Source organism: Sceloporus occidentalis, unplaced genomic scaffold (assembly GCF_023333645.1).
Source record: "Sceloporus occidentalis isolate IW3139 unplaced genomic scaffold, rSceOcc1.0.p SCAF_1, whole genome shotgun sequence".
Lineage (NCBI taxonomy): Eukaryota > Metazoa > Chordata > Lepidosauria > Squamata > Phrynosomatidae > Sceloporus > Sceloporus occidentalis.
In genome coordinates this window covers 190,967,261-190,984,900 of record NW_028316981.1, presented here as the reverse complement: position 1 = coordinate 190,984,900, position 17,640 = coordinate 190,967,261, and the positions used below count along the sequence as shown (strand labels likewise).

The 17,640-nt window shown below is 40.3% G+C and overlaps 1 protein-coding gene across 1 annotated transcript in view; it reads right to left on the bottom strand.

Annotated features, from left to right (window-relative positions):
- Positions 1 to 2,006: 2,006 nt before the first annotated feature.
- MTAP (methylthioadenosine phosphorylase) overlaps positions 2,007 to 17,640 on the bottom strand; it is a 41,382-nt gene continuing 25,748 nt past the window's right edge. The window contains exons 5-8 of the mRNA XM_089510073.1: positions 15,984 to 16,086; positions 14,031 to 14,270; positions 4,487 to 4,609; positions 2,007 to 2,723 (exon numbers count right to left, since the gene is read on the bottom strand). Coding sequence (XP_089366199.1) covers positions 2,685 to 2,723; positions 4,487 to 4,609; positions 14,031 to 14,270; positions 15,984 to 16,086 — 505 coding nt within the window. The 3' untranslated portion in view covers positions 2,007 to 2,684. The remainder of the gene's footprint in view (positions 2,724 to 4,486; positions 4,610 to 14,030; positions 14,271 to 15,983; positions 16,087 to 17,640) is intronic.

Genomic DNA, 17,640 nt, shown 5'->3' with positions numbered 1-17,640 from the left:
AGGAGCACCCTAAGCTGTGACTTTTTTTTTGGGGGGGGGGGGAGTATAAACCCATCTAGAACCGGATGACACATTTCCAATCTCTGATTAGGACCCTTAGGGCGTGTTCCCACTATGAAATAGAGCACATTGCCAAATAGTAAGCACCTCTATCTTGTCTGGATTCAGTTTCAGTTTGTTTTTCTTCATCCAGCCCATTACCTCCTGCAGGAATTTGTTCAGTGGAAACACACTATCTTTAGCTGAGGCTGTTTTTGAAGATATGGAGAAATATATTTGGGTGCCATTAGCATATTGATAGTATTCTGGATGTCTATACCTGTATGTGTACTGTTTTAATCTTAATAAAATCACACACACATATATAAAGATAGTATTCTGTACCACACTTCCAGATGATCTCTTAGTCTGGTTTCATGTAGATACGAAAAAGCACTGGAGATAGACAAATTCCCTGTAACAGTGCCAAGACAAAGAACATTCATTAAGGCAACCATAACAGTCTCAACTCCATTGGTTTGAAATAGGTCAAAGAAGCATATGTCATCCAAAACCATCTGGAGTTGGGAGGCAAATTCCCTCTCCATAACCTTGCCCCAAAAAAGCAAGGTTAGAAACTGGTCTATAATTATTAAGGTCCAGGGGATCCAGGGAGGGCTTTTTCAGAAGTGGTCTAAGCACTGCTTCTTTTAAACAAGATGGAAAATTCACTTCCCTGAGAGATATGTTAATGTTTTATTTGAAATCTAATTGCATCTCCTTCCTGAATAACCAGCCAAGAGGGACAGTGATTGAGACAAAAAGTTATCTTCCTTATCAGCAACTTGTCCACATCAGAAATATTCACTAATTGAAACTGATCCAGTGTAATCTCACTCAGTCACCGGACACCCCATTATTTACGCCTACTTCAATTATGGCAGTGAATGAATGAGTGGGTTATGGGGGTGGGGTGGGGATCGAAGGAAGGACAGAGCAGGGAATATACTCACTGGCTGGATCATTCACTCGCTTGCTCACTCATGTGGAGATCTGCATACATTCAGGAAGGGAATCTCTCCCTTGAAACACACACTGCAGCTCTGGCAATTTGCCTCACCACTGGGTTCTGCCCTCAGTGCAAAGCTCTCACTCACCCATCCAACCCTGATAGAAGAAATTGGGCTCCAATCTCCATACCTAAGACAACCCTATGATGTTCTGGGATCACTTTAAGTTGACAGGTGAATTGAAGCCACACACACACACACACACACACACACACACAGTATATGTGAATATTATCCCGTTCCCTTAACTAAATTCTGATTCATTACCTTTGCCAAAATTGCTTAATGTAATACCCTGTTTACATTTAAAAGTGTAGGACTAAATGCTAAGTGAGAGGATGGAAATGTTAACACCACATTTTCAAGAGGTACATGTTAATAAAGTTTTCAAGGAAAAAGCAACATAAGAAAAATACTGACTCCACTAAAACTGACCTCTTTCCATTGGAAATCAAATCAAAGAGGTACTGTATATTCCAACAAGGGCTGAACATTTAAAACCACCTGAAAGTGATAATTTCAGATCTCTGGTAAGTGCAACCAGTCTTTCTATGGGCAGTATATGGGTCAAGGAGAGAAAGGGGGCAATTCCTGCCAGTGCTGACCCTGCCCAATAATGGTAAACTGCTGCCCTCCCCAAAAGAGAATGCCATGCTCAATAGAGAAGAGATTATCCACTCACCATTCCCAAAGATCAGAGCTATCCTTTAGTGTTAAAAACTCCCCAATCAATTTAAACTGATGAATGTTTTCTGATCCCAGGCGAAGCTGTGTTTGACACCAAGAACACTCTCAGTAGAACCTCAGCTTGGTAAATGGGATAAATGCAAATGCCAAAAGCAGTATTGTTGAGAATTACTTCACTTTTCCAGTAAAATGTATGTCACGAGAAATTACAAGTAACTTTTGCCATCTTTATTGAGTGGTAGGGTATAGAAAAATCTCCTTAAATCTGATTTTTGAGCTGTCCAGTATTTAAGAAATCCATTTTAATGTCACTAGGATCTTGAATAATTTATCTGCTTAACCATAGGACCAAAATAAAAAAACACAGTCAATGTTTCATATAAGCCAGACATGCAGCAGGAGGTTACATTTGGTTTTATTTGTTGAATGCAGCAGCATGTTCTTTTTTCAAAGGCAAATGTGAGCATCAAACATACATAAACACTTCTAGTCAAAAACAATTTCTTCAAATGTTTAAAAAAAGTATCACTAAAAGAAGGCTTAACAATGCAACTGATCTATTAATATTTGGATTTGGGCTATTTAGGGCTCTTGCCATTTGTAGATGTTAAGAGCCTCTACAACAGTCTTACCTTTGCCTGGCAATTTTTAGGATGAGTGGTAAAAACAGCCCTTGATATCTTAATATTCTCTCCTCCTTCAATAAAACATGATGATTACATATCTGCAGTTAAAATCCATACCCTGTGGAATGTCACGTCTATAACCAATTCAGGCCCAGCCTGGGGGGAACTGTCCTTTTCTGAGCCTCTGTAAGATTTTTATGGCAAAACAAAAGGTATAGCAGCAGACAAGAATAAGAAACATCACATGTTTTAACTATACTCTTTCAGGATGTTATCATGTTCTTGAAATATCCATCTTCTTGCTGGTCTTCTTCCAATGGTTTCAATGTTTTGGAAGTATAACAGACATCTGTACAGTACTCTGAAATAAAGAACACCAAAAACAAGCTGAACTGATAAGCAAAATCTTTTAAGACTTTTTACAGTTACAAGATACAACTTTACAAACTGTTGTAAATTATGTCCACTAATTTCCCTTTAACGTCTCCTCCAAACTCAAGCAAATGATTATTGTAAATAACTATATAGTAGCTAATTATTTGTTAAAGTACAAACAAGAAATGATGCTGGACTGCAACTCCTACCATCCCCTACCATTGACTATTCTGGCTAGGAATGACAGGGACTATGGTCCATCAACATCTGGAGGGCGCCAGGTTGCCTTCCCTTAGCTGAAAAATAATACACAGACAGTTCCATAAGATGGGCACTTATTCATAATGTATGGACTGAGAGAAGATGTGCTAGGGAACTTGTTTTAAAAAATTGGCTCACTTCTCATTTGGAACACAGATTCCAAACAGACCCTGTTCTATACATACTGTGTTGGATATATATTTTGCCATGACTTAATAGCCAAAACAATGAAACAGGTTAGAGAATGAAAGAGATCCACTTGAAGATCATAGTGCTATATCCAATCTGCAGAATTTTCTTCCAGTAAGAACCAGGATGTGGAAAACAGCACCAATCACGCTTTGTAGCTTAAGTGTATGAATTTCAGTAGATATAGCTTATATTATGAGCAACATTAGCTGAATTTTCTTCTTTCTTTAAGGTACAGGAACTCTTTTTCATGTGGCCAGAGTAATCCCAAGGGCTCCTTGCATGTTCTCTTTTCCCTGTCTTGCTGGTTAACACCTATACTGGCTCAAAACACATTGCCTTTTATGTGTCTAACCAGATAAATGCACATTCAGCCTTTCAAAGGTGAACACAATCTCAAATTCATTCTGCAACTTGGACAGCAACTAATAAGGGAAATCACTATTCAGCTGAGGAAAAAATAATGGCAGGTTGAAGATAATCAACATAGTTGATTATCTAAACAGGAAAATCAACATAGTTGCAATTACAAACCTAGGCAACTAAACATAAAACAGAATTCCAAGCTGAGACAGTATACAACCAGACTAAAGAACAGGCCTTCTCTGTGGTGGCACCCAGTTGGTGAAATATCCTTCTTTGATCTACTCATGACATTCTGATATCTACTCACGAACTTCTGGCATCAGATAAAAACAGTACAATTTCCCCAGAGATTTAAAATTAGCCTTATCAGCATTATCTTTTATCATTATTTCACTGACATTTTCCTGCTTTTGGCTTCAGGGGGTTGGCCAGATATTTCTGTTTTATTGTTGTGGGTATTATTAATTATAACCAGGGCCTGTTACAGACTGCCAAAATAAAGCTGCTTCGGGTCTCTTTGGAGGTATGCTATTTAAATGATGCATGGGTCCTAAGAGTCCAGAGGTCGCACCAAAGCCACGCTCCATTCCTAAACACTGGAGTGCAGCTTTGGTGCAGCTTCCGGATTCTTAGGATGCATGCATCATTTAAACAGCATACCTCCAAAGAGACCTGAAGCAGCTTTATTTTGGCAGTCTGTAACAGGCCCAAGATCCAATTAGGAGTCCAATTAAAGCAGACCCAGTGAATGGAATTTACACAAAGGATGAGATACTATTCAGCAACTGTTTCTATGAGTCTCCTGTAGCTGAGGCTAACAATTGGATTAAGGCTTGATCTTTTTTGCATACACACAATTTAAATGAACACACAGCAGTCTTGAAAAAGGCCTAGGACACAACTACAGCAAATAAAATAAAATAATGATATTACTTTCAAGTTCTGTAGGGTTTCTCCCCATTCCATGCACCCAATTTGAGGTATAGAAGTCAGGAGTAAACTGGTTGCTTTATTTGCATTTTCCTTCAATGTCTTTAGCACTTTATCCACTGACACCTGTAAATACAACAAGACATCATTCAAAACACTCTTAGAGTAACTTCAGGATGATGGTTCAAAATCTGTAACATTTTTTTAAGTAACAGAAACACATATGCTACAATATTACACATTAACCCTGGAAGTAAATCACATGGAATTCAGTATTTACTTACATCCAAGTGCTCATAGACTGATAGTGCAATGATCTGTTCCAGAACCATTCCTGGTATTTACATTAGGCTGAATGGGCTAAGGTGTCTAGATCCTCTCCCCACCCCACCCTACCTTCCAGAGAAAAAGGGACAATGTTTGCTCCAGCTTCCCTGACCTCAAATTCTCCATCATTTCTCAGATACACTGGAGATGGAAAATCTGAGACTCCATCTATAGGTTCCTTTTGTACCCTGGAAAGTGGTTTACCTGGCCCTGGAAACTAACATTAACACAATTAGGTGTTCCCATGCAACCTCTTTAGCTATCTCAGTTCATGTGAAATGGCTTCATGCAGGCATGCTCATTTCATCAGATGCCTCCTGCTTTTCTTTCTCATTGGAACTATCCAGAATTGTGCCTTCAATATTTCACTTTTAAGACATTTCCATCCATTATGAATACCCTTCTCTTTGAGTACTTCTAATTATGGGTACTCAGCCAGTATTTCCGTAGATTATCATCTGCTTTCTTAAAGTTCAGGTAGGTTATGTGTCTAGCTACGCTCAGCTTCTCCCTTCCTCCGTACAATGAATCCTAAGAAGAAATGGTCATTTCTACCCACTACTACTGTCTCACTGACTTAATTCTTCTTAGTTAATGAGGAACAAGTCCAGGACAGTTGATTTCTTTTTTGCTTCTTCCACCATCTGGGCAATAAAACTGTCAGCAAAGCAAGTGAGAAATCTTACATTCTCAGTACAAGTTACTTCCCAACAGATATCAGGATGGCTGAGGGCCCTCACTGCTACCATATCTCTTCTTTTTAATATTTGGTAAACTGATCTGGGAGGGCATCATCCAAGTTTTCCATTTGGATTTGAGGTCTTAAGCAGATCACCACACTGATATCACAGTTGGTTTCCTCTCTTTGGCTTTTACTCAAATGCTCTTAGCCAGCCTTCCAACTTTCAAGTTTCACACATAATTCTACCCTTCTTCTCCTCCTTTTGGTCTGTTCCTTTTGATTAAATTATACTATTCAAGTACTGCACTCTAGTAATCGGACCTATCCACCATATTTGCCTTCCCGGGCACAACAGGCATCTTTAAAAACAGGTCCTTCTCACCCCACTCCTAGTTTTCTTCAATAAACACTCATTAACCAAGACATTCACAGAGTGACTATGTCCATCTGTTTCCCATTATCTCAAAATTCACACTGACAATTGTATAGGATGACCATACTTCTTTGAGACAAAAATAGGACACTGGGATGGCAAAAACGGGATGGGGTTATGTAATATTTAGGTAGACGTAGAGGGCAACTATGGCCCCATACAGACAGGCCAAAATAAAGCTGCTTTGGGCCACTTTGGAGGTATGCTGTTTAAATGACTAAGGACTGGAGCACAGCTTTGGTGCGGCTTCCGGACTCTTAGGATGCATGCATCATTTAAACAGCATACCTCCAAAGTGGCCCGAAGCAGCTTTATTTTGGCCTGTCTGTATGGGGCCTATATTTTAACATGATCATATATGAATATTTCTCTGATGAAGTAACTACCTCCCTAAAAAGAAGGGAAATCCCAGAAAGGATTCCTGTTGGTAAGGTATTGTGAGAAGAGAAAACAAAGAGAGAAAGGATAAACTGAAAGAAGAAAAGGCAAAATGAAAAGTGAACTGGGAGGCATTAGGATGTGCTGGGCAAAATAAATATAGAAATATAGATATATCAACAACAACGACAACAGCAATAACAATATCTTCAGGAGACGTAAATTAAAATAATGCCTGTAGGTCAGGTAGCATAAAGATAATGTGAATGAGGAGGCAGTGGGGAGTACAAGGCAAAATAATAACAGCAATAGTAATAAAGATGAAGTAGAACAAAATTATTAATAAAAATGCCCCAAGTGCAATAAAATAAAGGAAAGGAGAACTGGGAAGAGTGGAGGGAACGCCCAGACAAATTAGTAAAATAATAATGCCCTCAGGTGAGGTGAAATAATAAGAAATTAAGACTCGTGATGGTGTGTGCAGGGAGGAGGTCAAATAAAGAAAAGGTAAAGTGGAGGGGGCAGTGGAGAATGCCAAGCAGGTTATTAAGATAATAATAATGATATCTGTAGGTGAGGGAAAGTAAAAGAAAGATGAATAGGGGGCAGTGCAGACTCTGATACAAATTAATAAAAATAATAATGTAGCAAACGAGGTAAAATAAAGATGAGCTTAGGAAGGAAGGAAGGAAGGAAAGAAGGAAGACTTTCCCAGCCATAAAATAAATAAAGCTAGGGAGATCCTCCAGAAATCACACTCAAATTCACACTGGGAGGGTAGAAAGGGGGGGGGGGGACACACCCTCCAGTCACTCCCCCCCTTCTCCCAGTCACCGAGGAGGGAAGACAAAACACTGGCCACGATTGTTGGGTGAGGGAAAACAACACCGGACAAGCGATGCCAGTGCTACATGGAAGGAAAAGAATCTGTGAATATGCTGACTGCCACAGCCTCACTTTCCTGCCTGGTCAAAGCTGGAAGGAGTTGGGGCAGCAGCATCCCCTTGTCCACACAACTGGCCACAGCTTTGCCATCCCTTCCCACTCACCAATAGGAACAATAGGAAAGCATGGAGGTGGCGGACACCGTTTTCATGGACTCTTTTTTCTTCTGAGGAAGGGAGCAGTCTGTGGCCACCATTGGTGCCGCTATCTCCCTTTCCTGCTGGCCAGCACCCCATCCAAACTCAGAAGGAGCTGGAGGGTGGTGGCTGGGCAGCATGCCCCTGCCATGAAGCTTGACCTGGCCGGCATTTATTAAAAATTGGACAAACTGGTTATTTATGTTAAAATGACAGGATGGCTAGAAAACGTTAAAAAAATGATACTATCTCATTTAAAACAGTACATACTACCAGCCTACATGTTAAGAACCTGTGATGAATGTGCTGTGTTGCAAAACTGACCATGCATGCACGTGGAAACTCTTATATTTACTGTTTTAAAAAGAAAGAAAGAAAGAAAGAAAGAAAGAAAGAAAGAAAGGCATGTGAACACCATCTGGACTAAGTTGCATGATACTACTCATCTCAAATGACTTTTATATGATGAAATGCCAACAATCAGGCCAAAACCATTATTTGCTCATTACAATGGAGTTATTCTACAACCAGTGATCTCAGAGGAATAAACGAAACGGAAAACCCAACCGCTGCAAACACTGTCTAATTTTTTTTAGCTTTTTAAGCTCCAGAATTTTAAGAAAAGGGATTCAAAAGTTAAAATTAAAGTGGGGTGGGGGGGGGGGAATAAGAGAATGGAGAAAGAAATGTGTGAATCTATGTTTTTATGTAATTTTCTTTGTTATACTATTTGTATATGGAATGGAAATATGAAATAAAATATTTTAATAAAAAAATAAAGCCATAAATAAAATAATCTTATTGTATTCCAAATAACTGGCTGTACTGACAATACAGTCGGGCTTCTGTATTCATGGACTGAACCAACCATGGCTTGAAAACATTAAAAATATATGAATTCCAAAAGGCAAACCTTGATTTTGCCATTTTATGGACACCATTTTACAGTGCCATTGTATTTAATGGGAACTGAGCATCTATGGATTTTAGTATTCATGGGGGTCCTGGGAGCAGACCCCAGATGATCCCAAGGCACACCCCCCCCCCCGGTGTGTCTGTCTGCCTATCTATCTAAATATACACATTTACAAGGATGTGTGTGTGTATGTGTGCAGATTGTTATTTTACAATTATATACACTTTCAGGTTCTTTCTTAGGAACATTCACAACCTGTACCTCTCCTTGTTGTGGTTCCTGAACCCACTACCAAATGTTAAGAGTTAAGACTCTTTAAACTTTCATACTGTACTGCATACTGTTTGTTTTGCCCGTAAACTGCTTTGAGTCCCGACTGGGATAGAAACCAAATGAATTAATGAAATAAAGCAACAAGGAGCCCCACAATTTTTACTTTAAACAAGCCATGAGAAATAGTGGGTTAAACAAGGACTACAAAGCCCCACCATAATCAAGACATCTTTTTCATTGTTCCATTCAGTCGAATCCCTTCTTCTCAAATCTTACTCCTTAGTTTACTAGGGACTTTACTAGGGATTTTATCCTATGTGCTTCCATCCCAAAAATGGTTAAAGTGGTGGCATCCCAGAAAAGCAAGTCCATTTGCTATTGGTTATCACACACAGAGCACAACAAAAGGTTAAAGCCACATTAAAGTGGGCACAATGCGAATTTGGCTATCAAAACGAGACAATTTGGCTATCATTGCCTGCTTAGAAATACCTTCTCTGAGCATGCTCCAAAGTGTCATTTCCACAAGTGTGCGTGAACACACACACACACATACTCTGGGGGGGAGGGGAGGGGATACCGGGGGGGGGGGAGAATCCTCTTTGCCACATAAGCCCCAAAACGTGTTGCAGAGAAAGGCAGAATCAGGCTGCCCTTTGCAAACTCCTAAAACCGCACACACGCGCACACACACACACACGAGAGAGAGAGAGAGAGAGAGGGAAAGGAGGAGGCTGGTTTCATAAGCCTTCCTGATTCCATGTCCTCCTTTTCCAAGGCATAGCCTCCATTTCTGCCTCCTGTGCAGGAGGACTTTCAAAACGCTTTCTCTCTGCCTTCACCCATGAGCTCTTCCCTTAATTGCAGCCTGCAAAGAAGAGGAAAGCAGCAAAGAGAAGGAAAGCGAGGGAAGTGTGTGCGTATCCCTTTAAAATTCTTCCTCTTTGGCAAAAAAAGGCACCCTGGGAAATAATAATAATAATAATAATAATAATAATAATAATTTATTTCTATACCGCTATTCCAGCGATCACAGCGGTGTACATCAAAGAGTAAGACAATTGAAACATTAGCATGAAATAATACAAAGTTAATAATTAAGAACAATTAAAAAAAAAGTTAAAAAAAAAAAACCAACAACACCCTATACAAGTGGCTGTGTAGAATGGAATACACAAAAACATTGCCACGGGGAAAAGAATGACCACAAGGCTCACGGGGGGAAAGCCTGGCGGAACAAAAAAGTCTTCCAAGTTCTTCTTGAAAGCATTGAGGGAGGTGGAAGTACGGAGCTCATTGGGGAGGGAGTTCCAGAGCTGAGGGGCTGAAATAGAGAAAGCCCTCTGAGCTGATACATATCGAGCGTCTGGAACTCTTAAAAGATGTCTTTCACCCGACCTGAGAGTGCGGGGCGGATTGTATGGGGAGAGGCGGTCCTCCAAGTACCCTGGGCCCAAGCCATTTAGGGCTTTATAGGTGATAACCAACACCTTGTATTCGGCCCGGAAGCGAATAGGCAGCCAATGGAGATCTTTTAGGACTGGTGTTATATGGTTGGCCCTGGAACATCCAGTAACCAGCCGAGCAGCCATATTCTGCACTAATTGAAGCTTCCGGGTTTGGTACAAGGGTTGCCCCATGTAAAGCGCATTACAGAAATCTAATCGAGAGGTTACCAGAGCATGTATAACGGTTTCAAGGTCCCCCCGGCCAAGGAAGGGTCGCAGTTGGCGTATCAGCCGAAGCTGATAACAGGTGCTCCTGACCGCTGCATCCACCTGAGCAGTAAGGTGAAGCGATGAGTCCAGAAGCACCCCCAAACTGCGAACAGAGTCCTTCACAGGAAGCGTGACCCCATTTAGGACAGGTGGAAAAATTTCCTTACCCAGACCAGGAGAGCCAATCACCAGTACTTCCGTTTTCTCTGGATTCAGGCTGAGTCTGTTTTCCCTCATCCAGCCCATTACCGACTCCAAGCAAGCATTAAGAGGAGAGATGCCATCCTTAGTTACTGCATCAGACGGAGACAAAGAGAAAACTATTTGGGTGTCATCAGCGTACTGATAACACCGCGCCCCGTGTCTCCGGATGATCTCTCCCAGCGGCTTCATGTAAATGTTAAAAAGCATAGGGGACAAAATCGCTCCCTGAGGGACCCCAGATGTCAGGGCCTTCCTATCGGAGCGACAGTCCCCCAGCTCCACCATCTGGAATCTGCCCGAGAGGTAGGAACGGAACCACTGCAAAGCAGAGCCCCCGATACCCAACTCCCTCAGGCGACCCAGAAGGATACCATGGTCGATGGTATCGAAGGCCGCTGAAATGTCCAAGAGCACTAACAGGGACACGCTCCCCCTGTCCATACCCAGACGGAGATCATCAACTAAGGCGACCATAGCAGTCTCAACTCCATAGCCCGCCCGGAAGCCGGTTTGAAATGGGTCCAGATAATCCGTCTCATCCAAGATCCCTTGAAGCTGAAAGGCAACTGCCCTCTCGATCACCTTCCCTAAAAATGGCAGCAGCGAGACAGGCCGATAATTGTTCCGAAGTGATCTTAATAAAATGAAGTCATCTGAAGCTTGCTTTCCACATGGCTGGCATTACGTGAAGGGACTCAATTCGCAAGCAAAATAGACACGTAAATCAGGTGATTTTGCAAATTTACTTATTTCCTGATTGATCTCACATTCACCCTAGATTCTCTTCTGATTGCATGCAGTGTCATGTGAAAAGCAGCTGCGAATTTGTTCCTAAGCCCTGGATGACCCTGCATTGTCCCCACTTTAAACTTCCAGTTTTGCCCCATGTAATAACGCCCTAGGTAGTTCCTACACTAAGGCATTCCAAAGATATTCAGGAAAGGTCCCAGGACAGAAATTCTGATCCTAGAGCAAATTAAAAAAAAAAGGCATTTTCTTTTGGAGGCATATAATGCACTGAGGGTATGGCAGGAAGAAGGCACGTTTCTAGATTATTTAAAGATATTGATGGAATCTAGTGGGATTAGGTTTAAATATTTTTCTCTCTGCAGTGCCAGTGTGGCGTAGTAGTTTGAGTGTTGGACTACCACTCTGGAAACTCTGGATTTGAATCCCCGCTTGCCATGAAACCCACTGGTTGACCTTAGTAAAGTCATACTCTATCAGCTTTAGCGGAAGTCAATGGCAAACATCCTTTGAACAAATCTTGCCATGAAAAAAACATGTTAGGCTTGCCTTAGGGTCACTATAAGTCAGAAACAACTTGAAGGTACACAACAATAACAACAAACATTTCTCCCTACAAACTTATTATCAACTTGCCTCTGCTTTCAAACCCCTGCCAGAGGTTGAAAAAGTATTGTTTGGACTAGATCTCCCAAATTGTCCAAGTGTTATTAATTGGTTACCTGGGCGATTCTAAGAGTTGTGATGCAAGAAAGGAGCTTTTCTACACCTTGACATACTTACAAACACAGGCCTAAATCCAATTGTTAGACCTGACTAGAGCAGAGCCATTGAATTTATTTGAATTTATTCAGTAACTGATTAACCCACGAGATTGTAGCCATAATTTTACCAATGACATAATGTTTATTTTGTGTGACCAATTTAACACTGATGACAAATGCATGCCCTTTTAAAAAAAAAGGGTATAACATCAGAAGTACTTTAAAAACAGTTAATATATTAACAGAAACATGATAATTTTTTCCTAGTGTCTTTTAAAATGTCACACACAGCAAAGGCACAGACACTTTAGATTTATATTTAGTATAAAGTTGATTGTTTTAGGGGGGTGCTTTATTTCATCACAAATCATTTCCCCTACCAAAAAACATTTGTGTGACATGACATATTGTATTTATTTTTAAACTTCTAGGAATTTCTGCAAACCATCTGCACAAAATACACTCATGAACAGATGCTATATTTGGACCCAGGATTTTCACATCTGGCCTGTGTGGCTTAATTAAATTATGTCAGCAGTGACTGAATTACTGAAATACACACCAGCTTCTATAAAACTAGATTTCTCAAGTGACTCAAGAGTAGAAGAGTGATCATTTCAACTGGGGTGGGAAAGATGCAGACTATCCAGGGGCATTTTTGTGGCTCCCAGACCCTCCAAACTCCTGAACCCTCATTAAAAAAATATATGAGGAGAGGGTGAAAATTGCCCTCCATGGCCAAAAACAGCTCTTGGAGGGGATTTAGGAGTGGCATAATGCAAAGAACCCTATAGTCCAAAAAAGAACTTACAAATAACATTTTGTCATACAGCAGCCTATTTTAGGCATGCCCAGACCACTTATGAGTGTGTGTGTGTGTGTGTGTGTGTGTGTCAAAATTGGCCCTTGTGTCCTCCATAGTTGCCTGTCCCATTTTTTATAGTGCTTTAGAGTATTTTAAGCATTCATCTCTGCATTCCTTCCAATAAATCTGCAAGGTCGATTGTAGTTATTAACCCCATTTTGTGTGCTTCAGGCTGACAGTGAGATACAACAGTTTAGCTTCATGGCCACAACTAAGATCGTGGTAAGGACATGATTTGGACTGGGGACCTCCTAAAAAATCCCATGTCCCACCTTAGTGTTACGTTTGAAAAAGTATTTCCAAAGGTGTGGCCATGCTTTGGTCTGTTGTGGAAAAACAGAAAGAGTTCTGATCCCTTAAAGAGTAACATATTTACCCCTAAATCTTATTTTATTCTGACTAGAGTAGACCTATTGAGTCCAATACGTTTATCTACGTGTTGACTATTCAACAATTGATTATTGGGACTAACCAATAGGAAACCAAGCTTATAAAGGCATAAACTTCTGTGGATTAGTGTTCTTCAAGAAGTAAACAGGGAAGAGGAAGTAAACAATGAGGGAAATGTAAAACGGAAAGCACAGACAGTGAAACCTATGGGCCAAGTCTAATTATTATTTGTAACTAAATAATTAGTTGTATTAGTTGTAACTAGAGTAAACCGAATAAATAACAACAACAATCATGTTGCTTTACCAAATTCCCACTGTTTCAATGGATCTCCTCTGGTTGGGACTAATAATTGTAATTAGGCATGTTAATGACAGTGACTATTATAATGCAAACTTCTGGAGGTGGGTGAATTAAAACATGCAGTGAGACCCCCACTCCTTTATTCCATTTCAAGCTGTAGAAGATGCAGTTCACCAAGGTGCTCAGTTCTAATTCAAGGTGCTCAATTCTCATCCTTCTAGTGACCAATCACAAAATTATGTGTAACACAAAATATGTAGGTGAGGAAAAGCACATGCTAGGAGAAACAGATGTCTTTCACTTCTTATGGTACCACCTCTTTTAAATACATGCCAACCGTATTGTCCAGATTGATAATTAAAGATGGCTGTTCACCAATTCAGTGACAAACATAGATGCTAAATACAATCTGAAACAGCATTATGAATATGCATGCCCCCAAAATTAACCATGCATTCTACTCACACTTTCTTCATGTTCCTTCCAGCAGTCGTAATCTGTTGCCATAGCAATACTTGCATAGCAGATTCCAGCTTCCTTTGCAAGAATCACTTCAGGAACTGTAGTCATATTGATAACATCACCTCCCCAGTTGCGAAACATTAGGCTCTCTGCCCGAGAGCTAAAACGTGGTCCCTCAATTGTGATTACTGTCCCCTTTGAGTGGCACTTGATCCCAAGCTTCTTTGCAACATCCATAAGGACCTGAAAATACATCAAGAGCAGAAATTATATATATATATATATATATATATATATATATATATATATATATATATTTACTCCTTCTGGAAAGGCATTTAGACTGGGATGGGCTAATGCAAGGGAATGGGGCCAATTTTCTGTCCCAGGACTTACTACATATTGTACCTCCAAACTAGCAGCCTGTTATCTTTCTGTCTTTTTGGTAACAATCTGGAGAAGGGGTGTTGGTATGAAGATGGAATCTCAACTCCTTGGGGATTCTAGGTACTGTACAGAAATTCTTTTTTCAGCTGAAATTATATTCAGGGAGGGACTATGGGAACCACATGTACGCCATGGATCCACACCTTGGTTTTAAGTCCCCTTATATATGAACTAATACTACTTTCACCGTAGTGGCAGACTACCACCAAATGATCTGTTTCCATTTTGGACTGGAATAAGGGAAAATAACAGAACAATAATAGGCATATTGAAGAACAGCTTGAAAACAAATAATGCCCAAGACAAGGGTGAAAAAGAAACTAATCTGAGCATGCTTAGATGTGTTATGGTAATGGCATTTTCTAAACACTGTAGCTGGACCCCAAAGAAATTATATTAAAATATGCCCATAACTAGAGCTTAAAATAAACTGGTGTATCAGTCAAACTACCCGTTTCATACCTTACGTGGTCACTTAGGTGGTCTTTTGGGTCCTAAGGGCAACATGTAAAGCTGGAAGTGTACAATCCTTGAACAACAAAGTCTTAAACAACAAATCACTCATCCTTTGTAAACAACGGTCCATTGAGACACCTACTTTAACTTCAGGGTTGGGGAGCAGTGGTGATTCTGGGGTTACGACTTGTCCTACTCCAGATTAAGATATTTTTTCTTAATGCTACTCCTACTCCTGTAGAAACCTTACTCCTTTACTCCTACTCCTGCTCCCCAGCCCTGCTCAACTTGTGAAAAACCTTGTTATATCAAAGAAACAAATGTAGGCCAGCATTCAAAGTAATGTGCTTAGTATTCCCCATACACTCTTAAGGATTTGCTTGCTCTGTTTTGAACCAAATCTCTCACACTCATGCAGGGTTGATCTGGTTTATAGCATACACTTAGAGAAAAAATGGTACAACTGGAAAGCTGATAGATGTGTGGCTTTGAAAATTGGGGAAATAATTGAACATATTATCCATCGGAGATTGAGCAATGCAGTAGAAATCTGTAATAGAGACTTTCAAAGCATTTAAAGATTCAACCCAGAAAACAACAACACAAAAACAGTGTTTGAAAGCTGCCAGATATGCCAGGACATGCCTGAAGAAACAGCTGGAAGTCCTAGATTATGTTTCTATTGAAAGAAGGCAGATTCATAAAATGAATGCTCACTGTGCAGTAGATAAGACCCAATGATTCTTATGGAAAAACTCTCACTGATATAGTGTGTACGGATCATCTGATGGTGCATTTGCTGAAAAATCTGCTGTAAATAAAGGCTTTGCATTCTCCCAAAAGCCAACTTTAAAGACTGGGAAGCCCCCAGAGAACAACATTTAGTGAAGCATGTGCCCCAGATACAGCAAAGAAGAAAAGCAGGGGACAATGTAACATACTGCCCATGCTCCCAACTGTACATGCACACATGAATTTTTTTTTTTCTGATCATGCATAAGCTGCTTCACCCCTAGCCAAGCCATAATCTTCAGTAAGATAAGATCTACTAACTTCTCTTGTTTTGGCACAGAAAGGTTCTGCCATTGAAATATGGCATACACCTGGAAGGCAGGAATGGTTCCCATCGTAAAAAGTGAGGGGTCTTTGGGTGGTTCTGAAAAGAAAAAGAAAAGCTGATTACAGAAAACAGCTTAAATATTGGCAGAAGAGAACCCAGGAAAGGAAAGGAAGATTGAAACTCCAAGGAAGGTCTTAGTAGCAGCACTACTACTTCTCACTAAAGTTGAGGACAAGTCTGAGCAAAACCCAACCAGGCACTGGGTTCCCTTTTCACCACAGATGCTCATGATAACATGGATTCTTGATGAGAGGGCAGTAAAAATGATGGATGAATTTGTATTGCAATAAGCAACGGGGACCTGCAGGAAAGACAGGAAGCGGCTGGAACAAAAAGAACAGATCAGGGATTTAGTATGACTTTCTTGTCAGAATGGTTCATTTTAGAAGAATGAGTAATTTCCATTTTCTTTTTAAAATATCTCTAAAAAATTTAGCATGAATTTGGAGAATTGGAGCTGGGTAACTTTCACTCCTCTTATTACTGCCCCATTTTAGCAGGAAATTAACTGTCTGCCTCTCTCCTTGGTATATTTTATAAGCCACTCTTCGCCTGGAATGGAATCCATGGGTCTTACAGCATAGATTAAAGCTGTGTATAGCTAAAAACCTGGTGATTAAAAAGTTTTTAAAATTAAATAAGCTATTCTACTGAAATATCACTAACAGTACAAATATAATAAAGATAAAAGCAGAGCATCCCCCCCCATCGTATATTAAAAGACCCTTCTGCACAACCTATGAATCACCAAATCTCTGTTTAAATAAAAATGTATTTTTCCTGCTGGTGGAAGAGCAGTGCTCCTGCCTTTTGTGGAAGACTGGGAATAGCTACTGCGAAGGTCTTCTTAAGTGTCCTCACCAGATATGCCTGTGATAATGGAGGGCTCAAGAGAAAGCCCTCTTCTGTAGATCTTAAGATTAGGGCAGGCTCATAGAAGGTGATACAGTCTTGACTTAAGCTATATGAAGCTTTATAGGTCATAACATGCACTATGAATTGTGTCTTGAAACAGATAGCCAATTAAGCTGTTATTTGCTTCCTGTACCCAACCCTAGTCAGCACTATTTTTGTGTAGAAAAGAAACAAAGAGAATAAGAGACATTCTGCAGCTGGTAGCAATGTACAACTGTCCATTAATAAGAATATGTAACCTCCGGTGTGACTCACGCACCCTCCCAAAGCTCAGCTTGATGAGTAAACTACCGTAATAGCATTTTCTGAGAAAAGGGGGGGGGGAACACTTTCCTTCCTGTGTACTACATATACACACTCGACAAAATAAAACTGAGGGTGGACTGTGGGGGAAGAAAAAGAGGGAAATTTGCTACACATTTTGCAAACCTACAAAGAGTCTAACAATATCCTAGTGAAGTATGTAAATAGGGAGTATTGAGATATTTTGAATGAAGATTCCCATAATCTTTCCCAATGGTCTTGCTGACTGGGGTCTCAGGAATTAAAGTCCAAAACACCCGGTAGGGGCAATGTCTCCCCCTTCTTCCATTACAAGTATTCTTAATTCACATGGTTATAATTCACTTTCTCTCATAAACTATGCAAATTGAATATCTGAACAGTTGTGGATTA